At 32.2% G+C, this 20,967-nt stretch overlaps 1 protein-coding gene across 1 annotated transcript; it reads left to right on the forward strand.

Annotated features, from left to right (window-relative positions):
* The first annotated feature begins 15,605 nt into the window (after nt 1–15,605).
* On the forward strand, nt 15,606–16,593 carry LOC129881802 (hydrolase 3-like). Its single transcript, XM_055955910.1, has one exon. It carries the CDS (start codon nt 15,613–15,615, stop codon nt 16,591–16,593), a length of 981 nt encoding a protein of 326 aa, XP_055811885.1. The 5' UTR covers nt 15,606–15,612.
* The last annotated feature ends 4,374 nt before the right edge of the window (nt 16,594–20,967 follow it).

Below are 20,967 nucleotides of genomic sequence, written 5' to 3' on the forward strand. Positions count from 1 at the left end.
CACATCCCAATTTAGTCATAAGAATTTTGTATCCAACAAGATCAAACATAGCCTTTCCCTTCACTTGTTACTATTATCCCCAAAATGTCCTAATGTGAAAAAATACGGGTTATAACAGGTTTGACTTTTTTTAGTTAAAACCAAACGAACCCTATAATGGTCGGGTTTTTTTTCCAAACACCAAATCAAGTCAAACCAAACCACTAGTCGGGGTTTTTTTCGGTTTGGTTCGGTTTGTCGATTTGGTGTGGTTTATCGATTTGTCCTGTACAACCCTAATTGTGAGGATAATGTCTTCATCTCTCGTCTTCAATATTTGATAATCTCAACCACCTCTGTTATATTCGATATCTGTTATATCATGTTAGTAATCTCTTCTATCCTTGGCATAAATTTGTGCATCGAGTTTTTTCAATCCATTGCAATTTTTTTCTGTCATTGAACTTTTGCAAAATGAAAGATTCATTAAATATGAATCCCATTTTATACAAGTACAAAATAATCTACTGTCATTTTTTCATTTACCTTTACAAATTTTATATATTATTTTATACTCCTCATAAATGTGGTCTGTTTCTCTTGAATATATATGTTGATGAACTCCTTACTGACCCCCTCTTAGCCATGTATTTATTAATCTTTTTATTTAGGCTGAAAAATAGTTAAGTGCCAGAAAAAACCTGTTGCGTTTAACCCAAAAGCTTATTTCCAAAACATATACCTAAGTCGCATTCATCTAAGGGTAAGCTTGACTTATTGATTTCAAAATTTTTGTAGGTTCAGTGATATATGTATCTCTTAAAAGCTTTTATTATACGATCTTACTACACTGGCTGATTATATTTTTTCCTCTTTTGTTGCTTTAATTGGAAAAATATGTTTGAGAAGGATAACACACAGATAATGACATACATATTTTGATATTTCTTTTTAACTCTAAAATTGTATAAAGAACTTTAATGTTGCCTATATTTTGAATAAATAGCCTCTGCAAGTTAGTCACTTCACTTTAATAGAAAAAGATGGAACGTTATTGATGGAGATCACTTGCAAGTTATTACCAGCAATTCTACGTTTGTGCCTAGAAAACTGCTCTATACAGTGTCTTCGGCGACATTATTGATAAATTTGTCAACTCATCAAAATGGTTAAACAATGCATAGACATGTAACTCAACCATTGGATGTAATTTGCTATCTTATTTTCACAGTTAATAACAAGACATGACTCTAATGTTGCATTTTGAAACCTTTTATATATGAACTTTTGGGTTTTGAAGAGTTCAGTTTGTAATTTACCTTCTGCTAATTTTTTTAACTAATGTAAGATTTAATGCTTTGACTATTTTAGGGAGAGAAACAAGTTGAAGGAAAAAATATTGACTCTTGAAGAGTTGCAAAAGAAAAGAAAGAAAGAAAGGTTTGCTCTTTTGCTTTCTGTTGCGACCATATATTTTAAGCATTTGAACAATTATTTATGTTCATATTATAACATGACATAACTTGGTTATTGTTTTACTGCCTGGTTATGTTAGGTTCTTCTTAAAGAAAAAGGTTTCAGTTTTCTATTTCTCCTTTGGTTCATTCTTCATTTTATGATGCTTGTGTAGTTTTTATTATCAAGAATATGTATTTAAAGTTGATTACTTTATGATTTGTACCTTTAGTTATTAATTAAGTGCATAAGTTTTACTTTAATATGCTTTCTTCACTTGAAGAAGCTTGCCTTTTTACCATTTTCTAGACCTACTTTTGTCCATTCGAGATTTTCTGATGGGAGCAAGCGTCAGGTCAAAAATATACTTTCTTTTGTGTTAACATAAAAAATGTGCTATAGAATTGTGGCTTTGTTTTATCCTATGAAGTGGGGGCATATAAGATGCTAACCCCTTTCTTTTGCTTGGAATAATCATATGTCAACACAAGAAGAAGTGTAGATTGAGACTTAGATTGAATTTTGAAGTTGTTTTAGGTTGATTTAGATTATTTTTTATCACTGTCTTCTTTTTGATTAGTTATCTTTTCTGAAAGAATTCGTTGCCAAAATACCATTTCTTCATTCATTCAATCTCTTTTTTTGGGGCAAGTTTTGTGATGAAGCAATTTAAATTTGTTGATCTAGATGATACTCTTTATCCCTTTAGCACTGGTCTGGAAGCTGCAACACATTCCAAAGTTTAGCGGTCGAAATTTTCATTTTCGTATGATTCAAGGCTTCATGATAACATACTAATTGCTTTTTCTTAACGTTTTTTGTTTATTTCAATTTAATTAAATTGCTTAACCTGTTTCTACTTTATGAAACTTTCTAAAGTAATTGTGTAGGACTGCACTGTATTAAATGTTTCTGCTACCAATTAGGATTAACTTGGAATTTAGTTGTTTCCGTGAACTTTGGTGTCTTATGGACATAAAACATCTGTTAAATGAATTAAACAACATAACTAAAATGCTATTAAGGGATGATATAAAAAGGAATGGGATTTCTCTTGATGAGCCTTGGGAAGAAAAGAAGTTCCGTATTCTATTTTATCCAAATTTGCAGAGAAAGTTTCTCAAGAATATACTAAGCAGTTTCTCTGAAAAAGTTTAGCAGGTAAGCTACCTTGATCTTTTATATGTTTTCTACTGATATTATTTTGTAAATTATGTAATTTATAACTAACTGATTGTATTTATTTAGGTTTGAGAACTTTTCATTGTGTTCAAAATGGATATAGGAATCTGATTTATGGAAAGTGATTCAAATCTTTTAGTCGACTGCATTGTGAATAACAGTGAGTTTTCTTGGAGCATTGTAGACACCATCTTAATGATCAAATCTATGCTAGAAGTAATGGACAATTGGATACTACCTCAATGCTACAGGGAAAGGAATAGAGTTGCAGATTATCTTGCTAATTGGGACTTGAACTGCTTAGAACTTACATTGTTATCCAACTTTCAGTTGCTTCCAATTAAGGTTAAAGGGGAACTAAATGTTGACAAAATGCAGTTACAATCTTTAGAACTAAACTCATAAAAAACTTCTTATATGTGAATAGGAACTTGTATAGAGTTTTCTCTTCTTTTTTTTTGTGAAAGGTAACTAAGGAACTTGTATAGAATATCCTTTTGATGATGTCACGTGACAGGATTTTCTCTTTGTATTGAAGAAGATTTTATCTTTCAATAGACTCTGAATATTTTATGAGCTTTAACTGAAATCCTACCAATATGTCTGTATGGATCTGTCCATACAAGCTAGGTGCGAGGATACTAACTCCTCTATTTTGTATCTATATTTCTAAAATAATGTATGCCATCTAGAGTGGAAGTTCACAAAAAAAAAAGTTCGATAGGTCTTTAAAAATAGTATGGCAAGTTGAGACATATGTATAGCAAACAGCTTCAATACATAGTGATTTTGGATTGCTTGGAATGTTTACCTTCAAAAAAATTGTAAGGTGATTGATGCAGAACTTAAAGTGTGTTTATAAGTTGATGAGGGTGCATATATGTTTATTAGTTACTCCTTCCGTCCCATTTTAACTATCGTTTTACTTTTTTTCCAAGCACATCAAGAAAATTAATAAATACAAGGTATAATTTTCTAAGTTATCCTTATTTAATATAAATATTATGCATATTTCTTTTAAGTTAATGATATAATTGTCGACATTAGTCTTGAATTTTAAAGGTGATAATTATTTTGTGATACTTTTTTTGAACTAAAACGATAGTTAAAATGCAACTAAGGGAGTAATTTCTTTTTGGAAATTTGTTTATGTGAAACATTTTAGTTGATAAAATTCACATGATACATTGAATTTTGCGCAGCATCAAGAACACTGTCAAAAAAAAATCATTTTTTAAAAATACTGACTTATTTAAATTCTTAATCAATACTAATTTTAGGATCACTTCCATGCCGATAGGTAAAGAACACAGATATTCCTCAAATAGCTTCTTTTTTTTTTTTATATATATATTTTTAAAAATTTTATGTTAGGTTTGTTCAATATTATTAATTACTGTTTTTTACACTTTAAAAGTTTAATGAAGATTTAAAGGACCGTGCGAAACGCGAATAAATTTCCTAATTTATATATATATTGCTCAACCTCCGTATGTGCCTATACGCCACCGTCTCCACCGATAATCAAACGATAGAATCCTTTATTATAACTCTTTAACAGAAAACTTCAGCATAAATAATTACGTTGCATTGAATTAATTACCAAAGCACTGTTTTTTTAAGAATAAATAAATAAATAATACTACTATCCTTTTTGTCATAGTTAATTTTTAATACTATAGTAAAGAGAAAACAACATAATCCAACTATTAATAATCAGAGCTAGCTAGAATGGGGTGCAGAGAATCAAAGTAAATGATAAAAAATTGAGCATGATTGGTCATTTGTTTGATGGGGAAAATATTTTGAATATAGTACAATCCTTTTTATATTTTGAAAAAGGATCATGTGGTCCAGTTAAGTATTATTTTATACCTTCGATTGAATAATTGAAGCATCTAAAGATATACGTCGAATCAATTGTTACGTAGTTATTTGACGGTTTTGTTTGTCCTCATTACATACATAATTGATCTCTTAAATGACTCAAAATTGAGAAGATATCGATGATGCCAGATCTTTAATTAAAATAAGAGTCAAATATTTTAACGTGTATCTACCCTCATTCCATACATAATTGATCTCTTAAATGACTCAAAATAAGATATCCATGATGCCAGATCTTTCATTAAAATAAGAGTCAAATATTTTAACGTGTATCTACTATATATGTTAATTTATTTGTATGATAATAACTTGACACAAAATTTAAATATTATTAGTTTAGAATATATATTTTGCACGTGTGTCTTGCATCAATTAATGAAACTATATATAAGAAGAATAAAGTTATTTAAAAATAGCAATTGATATTAAAATAAATATTATATCTATATAAATGATATAAACAAATATTTTAAAGGCCTAAATAACCAATCAATTGATATATATAAAGAATTTTGAATTGGAAACCTTCCGATTTGAAGATGGATTGACATCCAATAATTTTGGGTGCTCTACATTATTTTTAGTGTCTTCCAAAGTGATTTCTACACCGTCTTCATCATATAATATCTTGAAAATATATCTAATAATGGATATCAAAACAACATCAATCAATGCCTTGAAATCAACGAAACTGAAAGAGAAAGAGAAAAATATAGTAAATCCCATCCAATTTGAAATGTTCATAAAATTAAAACCTCGATCAATTATAAAACACACAAAAATACCATAAAATACGAACATAAACATAAAATTTGATTAGAATAAAATTTAAAAAACACATAAAACATAATGCTTGACTAATGCTTGTTACAAGGCTGCACTCGGTATATTTTATATAAATATCCTAGACTCCTAGAATTTACAGACTCCTTTATATTAACTAAATTAACATTAACCAAAACATATACAACCTTATAATTGTAAACCTTATACAACTAGGTTTGCCGACTTCACCAATTCTACATGGAATTGGACAACCTCACGATGACTCAATTTTAATTAAGAGATTTTACATCTTTCAAACATAATTTTTTTAATATTTATTATTTTAATTAATTTTGAAATAAATGACAGTGTTGTCTATTGTAGGGTCTTTTAATGAATGACAAAAAGTCCAATCAACATTTCTAACTTCTATATATGTGTTTTTCTATTTTAAGTAGGATATGTTATTTTCTTGATTATGAATAGGAGTGTTTTTAAACCAATCTATTCTATAAATTTTTTTGAAAGGAAGTATTTTTTTCTCTAGAGGCAGCGTCTTGGTTGATTTTTATGTTTTTTTTGTTTTTGTTTTAGTTTTAATTTTTTTCCCTACGTTGAGGTTACCTCTAAGCCTCTCGGGTAATGTTTTTTTTTAATTATTATTTTTTAATTGAGAAAACATAGAATTACTTATTACAATAAATTAAGGATTCATTAATTTTTAAAAAAATATTTTTCTCTTACCATATATTTTAGGACTCCCTAATTATTAATTCACATAGTATCTCTTATCATATATTTTAGGACTCTTTAATTTTAAAATATAAATTTTAGAAAAAAATGTGAAAAGACGATTTTGTCTAAACTAGAGTCTTTTAATAAAAGGCAAAAAATTCAAACAACATTATTAAATACATTCACACTTTTAATATAGTACTAGTATCTATCAACGTGCTTTGCACGTTACTCCCTATCAATTATCATATAAGAAAAAACTCTGATGACTAATTCAAAGTCTCATCTAGACACCCGACTAGGCACTCGACCCCGACATCCGACCTCGACACACAACACCTGAATCAGGACTCTACTTCCAAATCAAGACTTGACCCTGACTCTCGACCCATTTTTCAATCCAACACTTATTCCAAGGCTCGAATCGAGACCCAACTTCTGACTCGAGATCCGATCTCAATATTCGACTTTGGACCCAACTAGAAATTCGACCTCGACACCTGACAAATGAAACTGATTCGGGACCGCACTTTCGATACCAACTCCATACCTTAGACACAATCTGAATTTCGGATCGGGACCTGACTTCCAACTTGAGATTCGATCCTACATCTGACTTTCAAATCAGGATCTGACCCTACCCGACCCTAACATCCGACACGGGAATGACCCCCACATCAGAACCTGGATCTGACTTGCAAATCGGGATCTAACCAAGGACCTGATCCCAACTTTCGACATAGGACCCGACTCCAACTTTTGATTTGGGACCCACTTTCTGAATTAGGACCATTCCACGAGATATGACTTTTGAACCAGGATATGATCCCTACACTCGACCCCGATGATCGATTAAGGACCCATTCCGATACTTGACCTAGAATCCGACCTCGACTCGCGATCTGAAACCTAACTCCGACTCTCGACACAAAACCCCACCCTAACAGCTAACTTGGGACACAATCCTAACACCCCTGAATCTTACATCAATTTTTGACTCTGTCACGACCCAATTTCGTAGGTCATGATGACACCTACTATAACCCTCTAGTAGGTAAGCCAATCCGTCAACCCGGAACTTCAAGTAATGTGTTTGAAGGCAAAAACTATATAAGAGCATTGGATTATAAAAGTAAACAGAATGAATAAGCGGAAGTAAACCAAAACATGTTTTAAACAACTAAAGATCCCTCCCAGAACCTGGAAGTCATAAGTACAGAGCTGCTACAAAATAAAATACGAGTACAAGTCCCGAAAGTGGACCGAACATATATACAACAACTGGCTAGTCTCAAAAGGCAAAAGACGGGCCATCCATTCTGAAGGAGACAGAAGTGATCCAAAAATGCCAAGTTATCACCCTAGTCTCCGAATCTGACTGCAACAAGCTCGATCTATTCGTGACAGTAGCTGGTGCTTGGTCCTGCATCACAAAAGTAGATGCAGAGTGTAGTATGAGTACCAAGACAACAGGTACCCAGTAGGCATCATAGGCCGACTGAGCAGAAAAGGTGAAAACAATATGAAAAAGAGGAATAAGCCTAAATAGGAATCAACATAAGCATCTAAAGTGAAAAGAGTACTATCTACGAGAGCTACAGCTAACTATACCCAACTGGGCCCCCATAAGCCCAGCCGGGACACTCGTACGCAAGTTAAATAAAAACCCGAACGAATCCCCATAAGTTCGCCGAGTACACAGAATAGCTACAACTACCAAGGCTAGGAACCAAGAATATGCGATGTCAGGAACTGAAGTACTGTATCATTTCCAAAACCCAGAATCTCCAAGAGTCAATCGATCTAGGGGTGACTTAGGGGTCGAGGCCGGGACTGGGACCCAGATGCTCGCCCGAATATTCAAAGTGGCCAAAGCCAGGACTGGGTACCCGAATGCTTGCCATAATACATAAGTGCGGGACTGGATACCCGGATGCTCGCCGTAATACATCGGTGCGGTCGAGGCCGGGACTGTATACCCGGATGCTCGCCGTAATACATCGGTATGATCGAGGCCAGAACTAGATACTCGGATGCTTGTCATACTAGCAAGTCAGCGGAGGCCGGGACTGAGTACCCGGATGCTCCCCGATAATTTAGAACGGAGGCCGGGACTGGGTACCCGGATGCTCATAGATAATCCAGAATAGAGGCCAGAACTGGATACCCGGATGCTCATAGATAATTTATCCCATGGTTTCGAATATATCCTTTCCAACTAATCAACAACAGTACGGAGAATTTCCTCCCTAATGAGTCAACTGATATGCCGCCAAAACTTGAACCGGAGCCAAAGCCAAACGATCACGAATTCTAGTATTGCCAACGCATCTCAAAAGTTATGACTATACCGAGTTATGGGTGGGAGTGTTATTAAGAGCAAGGGTATCGCCTAGCTAAGGCCAACTACTAGGCACTAGCCCGCTACACCATTCTACAGGGATCTAAGTCCACCGGAGCGACGCCGTGCATATAAAGCAAGTTTACATCCTAAACTAAGGCCAACATACTCCACAGTATCAACAACATGCTCATTCAACTCTCCTTATAATACTAACAAATAACGATAAGATACACATGCTTCTAAATACCTGAAAAACCTGATTTAAAGCCTAAAACATGATTTCTAACACCTATACTAAGGCCAACATACTCCACAGTATCAACAACATGCTCATTCAACTCTCCTTATAATACTAACAAATAACGATAAGATACACATGCTTCTAAATACCTGAAAAACCTGATTTAAAGCCTAAAACATGATTTCTAACACCTATACTAAGGCCAACATACTCCACAGTATCAACAACATGCTCATTCAACTCTCCTTATAATACTAACAAATAACGATAAGATACACATGCTTCTAAATACCTGAAAAACCTGATAACAAGCCTAAAACATGATTTCTAACACCTGAGATATACAATTAAACTACCCAATCAAAATCCCAACTATTTCAACATGCTTTCACACATTCCAACTCAATCTAATGAAAGGTAAACCGTAGCCTACCTGTAGGCCAAACACGCGGGCTCCAAATCACTGTGCTGGAGCTTTTTCCTTTCGAACGGTCTCGGAACGCTACCAAGCTGTCCAAAATAGAACCACAACATCGATACGGTCATTTAGACACTAATTTCATAATTTTTGGAGATGGACCAATTTTTGGGTTAAAAACGGGAATTGTGGGGCCCACATATGAAATTCCGGATTTGACCCCCAAAACAGGTTCTAAACGTCACCCCAAGCTCAAAAATCAGATTTATAATACAATTCGGGGTGGGAAATTACGCAAGACGATCAAACAACCAAAACTCATAAATTCGGACTAAAGGACCAAAAATGGCAGCATCGAAATCAGTAGATTCTGGAAATACGAGACTCTTTCAACCCAAACAAATTGCACTATGATGATCCTTGTGAAAAACCCCACAATCTAGCCTCAAGAATCACTCAAAACGAAGTTATATTGACCAAGATACACTCTTTCAAAATTCAATAAAATTTCATTCCGAAAATCACTAAATCTGCAGCTAAAAATCAATTTATTACCTCAAACGACGTGCCAAAAACAGATTCTGAAACTTCCATGATGTTCTCCTTAAATTTCCACGCAAGATAGACTCTGGATTCACCCAAATCGGATTTATATTGGTCAAGAAATAACTTGTCAAAGTTCTTCAAAAATCCATTCCGAAAATGGATACTGCTGCAAATAAAATCACGATTTTTACCTGAATCGAATGCTCCAAATCAGTTTTCAATCTCTCCAATGCGTTCTCCACGAAAAATCTCATAATTTTGCCTTTTGAATCACCCAATTTGGAGCTCTAGAACTCAAGAAATGAGGGTTCAAAGTTGAGAAGAAAAATCTGAAAATCTGGTGCAAAATCTGCACTATTGCACCAGATTTTTCTGGTTTTCCATTATTTAAAGTCTCCGAATGGACCCTCGGAATTCGTTCGGAATCCGATAAAAATAAACCAGATATGCTACCCTACTAAATTCGATATTTCGGACTCAATGGCGCATTCAGAATTCTCATACGAGGTTATTATAATAAAAAGTGGGTCTCACATCCAAGAGTCATTTTAAGTCATATTTCACAGCGGGCCTCGATATTAGTCCGGAAGCCTCAAAAAGCGAACGAAGGGTTGTTCTAGACCAAAATCAACATTCCGGAACTAACCGCGCTGTCAGAATTTTTATTCGAGCGCATTTTCCAAGAATGTTGACCAAAGTCAACTATAGGCTAAATTTCAAAGTCAAAAGCGTCAAATAGCCCCAAACTCGTATCGATTGACTCGATAGTTATTCCAACAGTGCTACTAGCCTAATTTGGTCATTCCGGAGCTGATGGAACCATCAGAATTTGAATTCGAGATTTCGTTAGCCCAAAACTCAAAAAGTCGCAACTAAACTAACTTAGGCCTTTAAAATACCAAAATGGACTCGGGACCTCTAAAAATTCAACCAACACTTCTTCTAGACCAAAAACCATCTCCTGAATCCAACGGAGTTGTCGGAATTCCATTCCGAGTATCGAAACTCCAAAAGTTGACCAAAGTCAAACCTTGCCTTAAAGTTCTTCAAATTCTCAACTCAAGGCCTCAAATCTTCGTTACAGCTCCAAAATTGATTCCGTAAAGTCTCCTAAGCCTATTTCGACATTTCGGAGCTGCTGGAATCGACGGAATTCCATTCTGAGACCCGTAGCTCTAATTGACCCCAAATACCACTTTTTAACACTTAAAGCTTATGAAACTCAAAATTTCCAAGGACTTAACTTTTCAAAGGATTTTCTAAAAATCAACACCCGGTAACAATTAGAAATGACTCGGGGCATCTAAAGGGAGGGGTAAAATGGTCATTTTACAAAAATTCCAAAAATGACCTTGAGGGTCATTACAGACTCGGGATCCGATACTCAAATTGAGATTCGACCCTGATTTGACTCGGGATCCAGCAGTCGGGTCTCAAATCATCTTGAATTTAGGAGAAAAGGTTAATGACGAAAACCTATATCTCATTGAATTATATTGTTGATTGAACATTGCCTTTATTGAAAGACTTTATAATAGATAAAATTATCATTTACTATTTTTCTACAATATACAAAATTGTCATTTACTATTTTCTTTAAATAATTGTTATTTAATTATTCTGCAAATATGTAGGACTTTAAAATTAATTAAAATTATAACTATTAAATAATTACTCCTTAAGGATATAAAATTCGTTCAATATTTAATGGATATTTTGGTCGACCAATATTATTAAACGTATAAAAATTCCCTACTCATAGTTTACTTGAAATAGATTTAATCTTAAGCTCTTAGTATTAATAGGATAATATGTATCGTACAATAAACTTAGTCTTAATAGAAATATGTTTTGTTTAGTCATAGTAAAAATTAGATTTATGCCCATTAGTAATTTTTTTTGATGGAAATTTTTTTAACTTAAAAGAGAAAATAAGTAAATCAACTTTTAGTGGATATTTTGGTCAACCAACATTTATATTCGTGCTTTTATAATAACTAGTGTCTATGAACGTGCTTTTCACATTACTCCCTATCAATAATCATACAAAAACGAACCCTAATGACTAATTCAGAGTCCCATTCCGCACCTGACAATTGAATTGGGACTCAACTTTCAAACCAAGACTCAATCCCTACTCAAGACCCAGGACCCGATCCAACACTTGTCCCAAGACTCAATACGAGACGCAACTTCTAACCCAAGATTCTATCCGACATTAGACCCTGAACCCGATTCGAAACTCAAGCTCGATATTCGACCTCGACACCTGACACCTAACACTGATCTGACACCTGACTTCCGCCACTAACTCCCGACCTAGGGCCTGATCCGAATCCTAGATCGGAACCCAACTTTCGACTTGAGATTTGACTCTGCACCCGATTTTCAAATCGGAATCTGACCTCACCCTATCTTGAAAAGAGACACGATACCCAACCTCAACTTTCGACTCTTGAGTAGGTTCGACACCTGATCCTGACTTTTGATCTAGGATTCAATCCCAACTTCAGGCCTAGGATCTGACTCTAACTTTTGATTTGGGACCCGACTTTTTATTCAGGACCCGACCACGAGATCTGACTTTTAAACCAGTATTCGATCTCGATAATCGATTACGGACCCACATCAATAATTGACCTGGGACACGACTTTGACTTTCGATTTGAAATCCAACTCCGACACCCGACATAAACCCTACCCTGACACCTAACTTGGGACCCAACCCTGACACCCCACTCGAAATCTTACCTCGATTTCTAACTCGGGATCCAACACTCAAATTGAGATCCGATGTGGGATTCAGGAGTTGGGTCTCGAATCATCTTGAATTTAGAAAAAAAGATTAGTGACGAGAGGTTGTATCTCATTGAATTCTTGATTAAACATTTTGCCCTTTATTGAAAGATTCTAAGATAAAATTACTATTTATTATTTTTCTACGATAGACAAAATTATCATTTACTATTTTTTTAAAATAATTGTTATTTAATTATCATCCAAATATGTAAGTCTTTGAAATTAATTAAAGTTATTACTATAAAATATTTACTCATTAAGGATATAAAAATTATTCAATATTTAATGGATATTTTGGTCAATCAATATTATAAAATGTGTAGAAATTCCCTACTCATAGTTTATTTGAAATAGATTTAATGTTAAGCTCCTAGTATTAAGAGGATAGTATGTATCCTGTAATAAAATTAGTCTTAATAGAAATATGTTTTGTTTAGTCCTAGTACAAAATTACATTTATACCTATTAGTAATTTCTTAGATGGAGGAAATTTAAACTCAAAAGGGTAAATAAGTAAATCAACTTTTAGTGAATATTTTGGTCAATCAACATTTATATTCATGCTTTTATAATAATATAGTTAAATATAGATATAAATAGATATAGATATAGATAAATATAGATAGATATAGATAGATTGATATAAATATAGATAAGACAAACAAGGTTAAATGGAGGAAATACTTATTAAATGCTCTAAATAAAATCTAAGATAATTCCAAAGCAACGGATTATTAAATGGTAATACTAGGAGCTATAGCTCTGACCAAATATGCGATCACTTTGTGTTGAATGAAAGAAGCAAAACGTTTAATCAATTCATCTTCAACTTCAATGAACTCCAAATCCCTTTTCCAACCACTTTTCTTTTAACCCCTTAACGAATTGAATTCCAATTTCTTTTGGCATATACTCATCTTTCTTTGCAATACACCAATAATAATTTTGAGCATCCAAATTGAGACAAACAAGTAGCCTTCTCAAAAAGTGGATTAATCTTCCGGACTATTAATATCAGCTTCCGATGTGGGAGCAATCGCCATCCAAATCATATACGATACAACTTGTTCAATATTCTCAATTGGGATCGACAAGGGAACGCAAGAATCGAACCACAAATTTGACATTTTTATTAATTCCACCTTCTATTCCCGCTATCATAGCTATATTGTAAACTATATTGCCACCAGCACTGTCCCTAACTATAAACAATTTATCAAAATCATCGTGGTTTGTTAAACATGTTGGAAAACATATGCACAACACAAGTATATATCAGAATCATACTACTTACCTGAATAATAGACAACACATAAAAATAACTATCTCTACTTGGTCCCGTTCAATATATATAAAATGCATTGATACAAAAAGTTGGAACTATATTGTTTCCATAATCAAGATAAATTATATATAATCTTGTTCTACAATCATGTCGATGGCTTGTCCAATTTCCATCTTAAATTGTGAACAAAAAACTATATACTTATAAGTAGAGGTGTACATGGACCGGGTTGGTTCGGATTCTTTACAAACCAAACCAAACCATTTGTGTCGGGTTATTAAATCTATAAACCAAACCAAACCAATAAAAGTCTGATTTTTCGATATCAATTTTTCTCGGTTTTTTTGGTTTTTTTTGAATTTTTCAGGTTTTTTCGGGTTTCTCGGATTTTTCATAGAGTCTAATAAAAAGCACAGAGCAGTGCATCTTAAAAAGAGTTCTAGTACAAAATATCAACATATAAGATGGAGACAAAACACTATTTGAAGTTTTAACTTTATAAGATGGGCGTTTTTGTATATTATTTAGATGGACTTCTCAAGTCCAAATCTAAATGTAAGAAAGAAAAACAAATTATGAAAAATTTTAAAAATATATTTATAAATTATATTTTAATAAATATTTTTATGTATAACATAATTTAAAAGTAGTATATCTATAATCGGGTCGGTTTGGGTTCGGTTTGACTTTTTTTAGTTAAAATCAAATCAACCCTATAATGGTCGGGTTTTTTTTCCAAACACCAAACCAAGTCAAACCAAACCACTAGTCGGGTTTTTTTTCGATTTGGTTCGATTTGTCGGTTTGTTGCAGTTTATCGATTTGCTCTGTACAGCCCTACTTATAAGAACTGAAGTATCATCAAGAGATGGGGCAACAAAAAGCAATTTTTTCATCAAAACACTTAACTCGATCATCCTTATAGATTCTGAATAATGGATAAACATCGACTACCAAATCATTCATGTTGACATATGATGTAGCCATATATATTGTCTAAAGAAGGGTCTTTTAATGAAACGCAAAAAGTTCAATCAATATTTCTAAGGTCTTGATGCTTTTAATATACTATAGATTATTATTTATAAAAGTATAGATTAATTCAAATTAATAAGATGTTAGCCATGTATTTTCAATATATTATTTTGGATGTTATTGTAAAAACAAGATTTGAGTAGTTTCATTCAAAATTCTAAAATATTTTTGTTAAAAAGTAAATAGATTTTCTTTCTTTCCCTGTTTGGATAGATTTTGTACTTCTTTTTTTGTTTTACAATCTTTAGTACTATTGAAAAAAAATAATCATAAAATTCATTATTAAAATATTTCAAAGTCCTCGGAATTTGAGATCCTAAAGCAAAGGGTTACTAGTCTTAGCCTTTGAGTCACCTTACCCTGGGCTGAGAAAAACTCTACACCAGCCAAATTAAAATGCTAAACCTGAACTTCAGAAATCTTCACGGAGATTGTTGGACAGCAATAGTGAAAGTGGAGGAGATATAATTTCCATAAGTGAAGATAGTGTGCTTATCATAATGGACAGTATTTCACGTATAGAAAGATTGAAAATTGAGAAAACATGGAAGAACTGTTGATGAGATGGACAGTAAATTAAGGAAAGACAAAAGTTTGCATCATATATATTCATTCTTTTTATTTCATTGTTGTCAAAATGTTGTTCTTACATCATGTTCATTCTTGTAAAAATTTAGTCTTTACATATTGTTCGGTCTTTCGCTATCAAGTTGTAATCATTTTTTGTCTTCAACGTGCTTTCCCATCAAAATTCTCATTGTTTTAAATTTTCAAGGCCGTCCATTTGGATCATCATTTATTTTTCATTTAAAATTTGACCAAGAAGATTCCTTTACTAAAAAGAGCCACCTAGATAGATAGTTAATCCTATATCTAAGGCAACATAATTGTGATAGTATTCATACTAAACATAACACCATCCTCATATTTTCATTAACACCATGGCTTCCGATGACAATGAGATAATTGCAGAAGTAGATTCCTTTTACCGACTTTACAAAAGAGGTCGCGTTGAGCGTTTCTACGATGTACACGGTTCTTTCTACGTTCCACCATCGCCACAACACCCATCAAACGGCGTCTTTTCTAAAGACGTCACTATCTCACACCACGTCTCTGCCAGACTCTATCTTCCTGAAAACATTTCCGATCCCCAAAAAGTCCCCGTGTTAGTATACTACCACGGGGGCGGACTTGTCATGGAATCGGCCATCTTCTATTGGAATCACAATTACGTCAACTCTTTAGCTTCTGAGCTAAATGTCGTTGTTGTTTCCGTAGAGTATCGATTAGCCCCAGAAGTTGATGTAACAGTGATTTATGAAGATTGTTGGACTGGACTTCAATGGATCGCTTCACATGCTGATAAAAATTCGTCTGGTAGTAACAATAAAGACTCGTGGTTAACGAATTTTTGTGATTTTAGTAAAGTGTTTGTAGCCGGAGACAGTGCTGGTGGCAATTTAGTGCACCACATGACTATGAGGGCCGGCAAAGATACCTTGAATAATGATATGAAAATTACTGGATCAATTTTTGCTTATCCTTATTTCTTGTTCCCAAATGTAGAAATTGATAAAGAAGGTTTGGCTAACAAGATTTGGGGCTATATTTGTCCACCACTAGAATCTGGGTTATTATCCCCACTTGATAGTCCATTGATTAACCCACTTTCTGAAAAGGCTCCATCTTTATCGGGGCTAGGTTGTTCGAGGATTTTGGTGTGTATGGGAAAAAAAGATGATATAATTCCTTTAGAAATTGGGGTTCGTTTTGTTGACGGTGTGAAGGAGAGTGGATGGGACGGAGAATTGGTGTATCTTGAAGTTGACGATGGACATGTGTTTCTGACATATAAACCTGAATCCGAGGAAGCTAAACCTATGATGAAGTTTTATAATAATTTCGTTCATTGCAAGTGATCAATAATACAAATTCGCTATATGCGAGCATGGAGAATTGAATGTAATGATGGTATGCGTTAAAAAAAGCAGATCCAAGAACTAGTGCACCACCGTGGTAATAGACTAAAATGGGAAGTTTTTGGGTAGAATTGATGGTGTTTTTTGGGAGGTAGAGTCTAGCAGAAACATGTGGTGAAATTGTGACATCTTTGGAGGATACACCAGTGGTTGGATCTTCAAGTGATGGGGGTACGTAAGCTAAGCCAAGTGCGTCATATAAACGTTCGATTCGTGAGTCTTTGTAGATTCTATACCAACAATCGATTTGAGTGACAATCTCAGTATTGTTATTGTCACTGGAATTAGCCATGGAATAATTAGTGTAGAGAGAATTAGAAGATGGGGAATTGTAAGAAAGTTGATTTGGGTATAGAAATTTGGGAGAAAGATTTAGATAATGGGATTTGGTTGACTTGTTAACCTCTTCTAGAATGTAAGAGGTTGAATATGGAGGGAGGAAAATAAATGTGAAGAGAATAATGGTTACATTTACTTATTTAGTACTCCTTTCGTTCCAATTTAAACTGGTGAATATGAGGTTTAAGAAAAAGATTTTTAAAAATCATGATTTTTACTAAGTACAAATATATAAATCATTTATAAAATAAAATAACAAATTTAAAAATGAAATTATTTTTGTTTTTAGATATAGAAAAAAATCTTTCTTTTTAGGATAAATTTTAAAAAAATGCATCATATAAACTGATATAAAATTATTAACGGAAACTTTAATTATGACTTCTCACCATGTAAGACTTTTAACAGCTAATTAATTAGGCAACCAACTTGTTGCATTCGCTATGTTACGCTGATTAAATATATGACGTAGATCATAATCAAACAAATTTCTTTTATTTCTTTTTAAACAAGTTGATTGAGTAAAATTATCTATTGTCATTATTTAAAATTCATCCAAAATAAACGGATCGGCTTATAGATATATGATTTATAAAATATCTGTCATTATCCTCCCAATAGTAGGTGATCGAACAACGAGAAAATGGAAGGGTTGAAATATCTAATGTCTGATATTTCAAAAACTTCTAGAAATTATGTTGGAAAAATAATTATTTAAATATTTTAAAAGAATTACTATTATTTTTAATGTTTGCATTAATATTTCAGCATACAGTTGCTGCAAAATTGAATTGCCTTAAAGGTATTCATTATGACAAATTCGGCATTTGCCTAACGTTTCTTTTAATTTGATCCATTTTTAACCGATTATAATCTTCTCTCTTTATTGTCATTATTTTTTTCATTTATTGACATTAAAAGATGATTTTATACATTAGAGTATTCTTGTTTATTCAGCCATCTCATTTGTTATATCGGAAAAAGATACTGTATATCAGTGTATACAACACTGTTTTCTACATATATTCCGTGTATACAGCCCAATATCAATATATAAATCATGAATATTACCTCTTTTCCATTTATCAACTTTCCAGCAATTCAAACAAGATGATGGGAGACTCAAAATTCAACGATATGCAACGATGGGGTCCAAAGATGGACTCGAATTTATATCACATGCACCAAAATAAAATTACATAAGCATTTACTTATTTTAAGCTAAACCAAGGAACATATATTGATATTTTAATTATCAAATGGATAAGCATCCTAGAAGTGACTAACAACATGCATATATGTGGATAAAAGAAAGGAAAGAAGAAATATATTCAAGTAACTAAAGAATACGGATTTAATGTATACGCTATACTAGCTCAAATTTTAAAGAAAGAATTAAATCAATTAGGCCATGAAAGTTCTAATTGAATAATAACTTTAAGCATATTTTTGTTATCTAAATCATGTTAAAAGAAGAAATTAAAAACATGAAAATCTATATTGTCAAAGAAAACTATTTGAAAAAAATAATGAACAAAACTAAGATTTTTCATGAAATAATCCTAACAAATGATAGCTAATTAATTCTAACACATACTAACTATAAAATATTATATCATTTATCTAATTATTATTAATACATGCTAACTAAAAAAAAGACTACGAATCAACTAAATATAAAACATAAATAATTAAATAAAATAAAGTTGAGAAAAGATTTTACCTCTTTTCGGGCAACAAGACTGAAGACGATGAGCGGAAGACAACCTCACCACCACCTAAGAGCTTGATGGAACTCCAATCTACAAACAAACAAACAAAAAAAAAAGATTAAAAATTTAGACTCAAACCTTCGTGGGTTCGACGTTATAAGAACACTGTTCTTAGCCTAAATTTCGACTTCAATCTCCTATTTTCCTTGAAGAAAAATATAGATTGAAAGCTAAAAATTTTCACAACTTTTTGGCTGGGGACAAGAGTCCAAATTCCTAGCCAAGTTAAGAAAATTTTTAACTTTGGGATAGCTAAAAAAACCTCTCACTTCTTCTCCTTATTAATAAGAATATGGGCCTTTATATAGGCTCCAAAAACTTCAAATTTTCATACAATTTTTGATGTGGGAGTTTTTTTTTTTTTGTTTTTTTTTTTAGAAAAAACTAAAATTTTCAAAAATGCAAACTATAATTAAACTAACCTAACTAACATTGTATTTAGCTAAAAATGAAATCTTTTTGAGATAATTTTTGAATAACTACATAAATAGTAATCAAAGATATAGTTATATAAAAATATGTATAATATACTAAAATTTATAAAAAGATAAAAAATAGTTAAGAATAACATGAAAATATTTTTGATTTTTTATAAAAAGCTAATTATTTCAAAAATGTTCGAAATTTAAAGAAACTTGATAGCTAATTTGCGTTGTAGAAGATCAAAATTGGGTGTCAACATCATTCTCACTTATATAAATTCTCAATTTTTTTTAACAGAGTAAAACAGATTTGCAATTAATCTCTTCCTTTTCTCTACTTTTTTGCTGAATTTTATATTATTTAAATTTTGTTATTTAAGTTAGTTTTACTCCTGTTATTTTCATGATTGTACAACAATTTTTTCAACAAATTATACCTCAAAAGAAAAGTTAAAGAAAGGAAAGAGAAAATTCTAAGTTGCTCGTAAATTTGGAATGGTAACAAAAGTGTACCATTTAAATATAGGAAACTTACATAAATATACTATATTAAAAAAATATTTATTATTTATAACAATAATATTTTTTTTACTGGACACTTATAATATATTTATAATACAGTTTTAATACATATTAGCGAGAATAATTTATAAAACTCATATAATACAAGTTTTATTCATGAATAATATATTTATCACACACTTTAATACACTTATAATATATTGTGTCAATTTCTTACCAAACAAGCATAATATATTTTAAAACACTTATAATGTATTTATATTGCATGCATAATTCACTTTTAATACATGGTAGATATATCATAATATTGCTATGTATTACTATAAATGGTAATAAATAAAAAAAATTGCTAAAATCAGTAATTATTTATTAAAAAGTGTTATTCCAGTTATTTGTTGCCAAGGCATCAAAATTGATCTGTTAAGGATTTAGGGTGGCGTCAACTTCATAAGTATATTTAACTTTTTTTTTAAAAAGAAAAATATAATAATTCAAAAATGTATTTCTTCCACCTATCGAATTAATTTTTTTCCTTTCTTTATCTATTGGATTAAAATACTTAACGCATTAAAAATATCTTCATTAATTCCATCTATTAGATCAAATTTGCCTCTAAATTATTTTTTTTTGATTAATCATAGTGTCGAGATCATTTTTTTCGCACCTCAACTAATTCACAGGATATATACCTACCACATCCCACCAACAACAATCATGAAGTTATTTTCAAGTTTAAAATTACACTTATATTAACAACATAATTATTTAATTAACATGTGACCTTTACTTATTGATTCACATGAAATTCTGATCCGAGTTTCGAACACAACCATTTTAAACTAATGCAGCTAAGAGCTACATAAATACATGGAGAACTTACATAAATTCCACTAGTTTAGGAGCTAATTATTTAGATACACTTTAGTTTGCAATATTACGTATCTTACCATATGTTTGTGAGTCCACATAATTTAGATACATTCTATATACATTGTATTCAAGTGGATTCGCATGTATCTGGATACATAATAAATATCGCTCACCTCTCTCTCATCTTGCTCACCACTTGCATGTATCTGATATTTCAGATACATACGAATCACGCTAGATACATACAGATACATGTATCTTGATCCCACTTTTTATTTTTGATTTCCTACTTGGTGTCTGGACCTCGCATTGGAGCCTCAACTAAATTCAGATCGCGCACTGCAGGAATCATTCGGAGTGGCGTTCCAAATAGAATTTTTTTTCATACC

Source organism: Solanum dulcamara, chromosome 3 (assembly GCF_947179165.1).
Source record: "Solanum dulcamara chromosome 3, daSolDulc1.2, whole genome shotgun sequence".
NCBI lineage: Eukaryota > Viridiplantae > Streptophyta > Magnoliopsida > Solanales > Solanaceae > Solanum > Solanum dulcamara.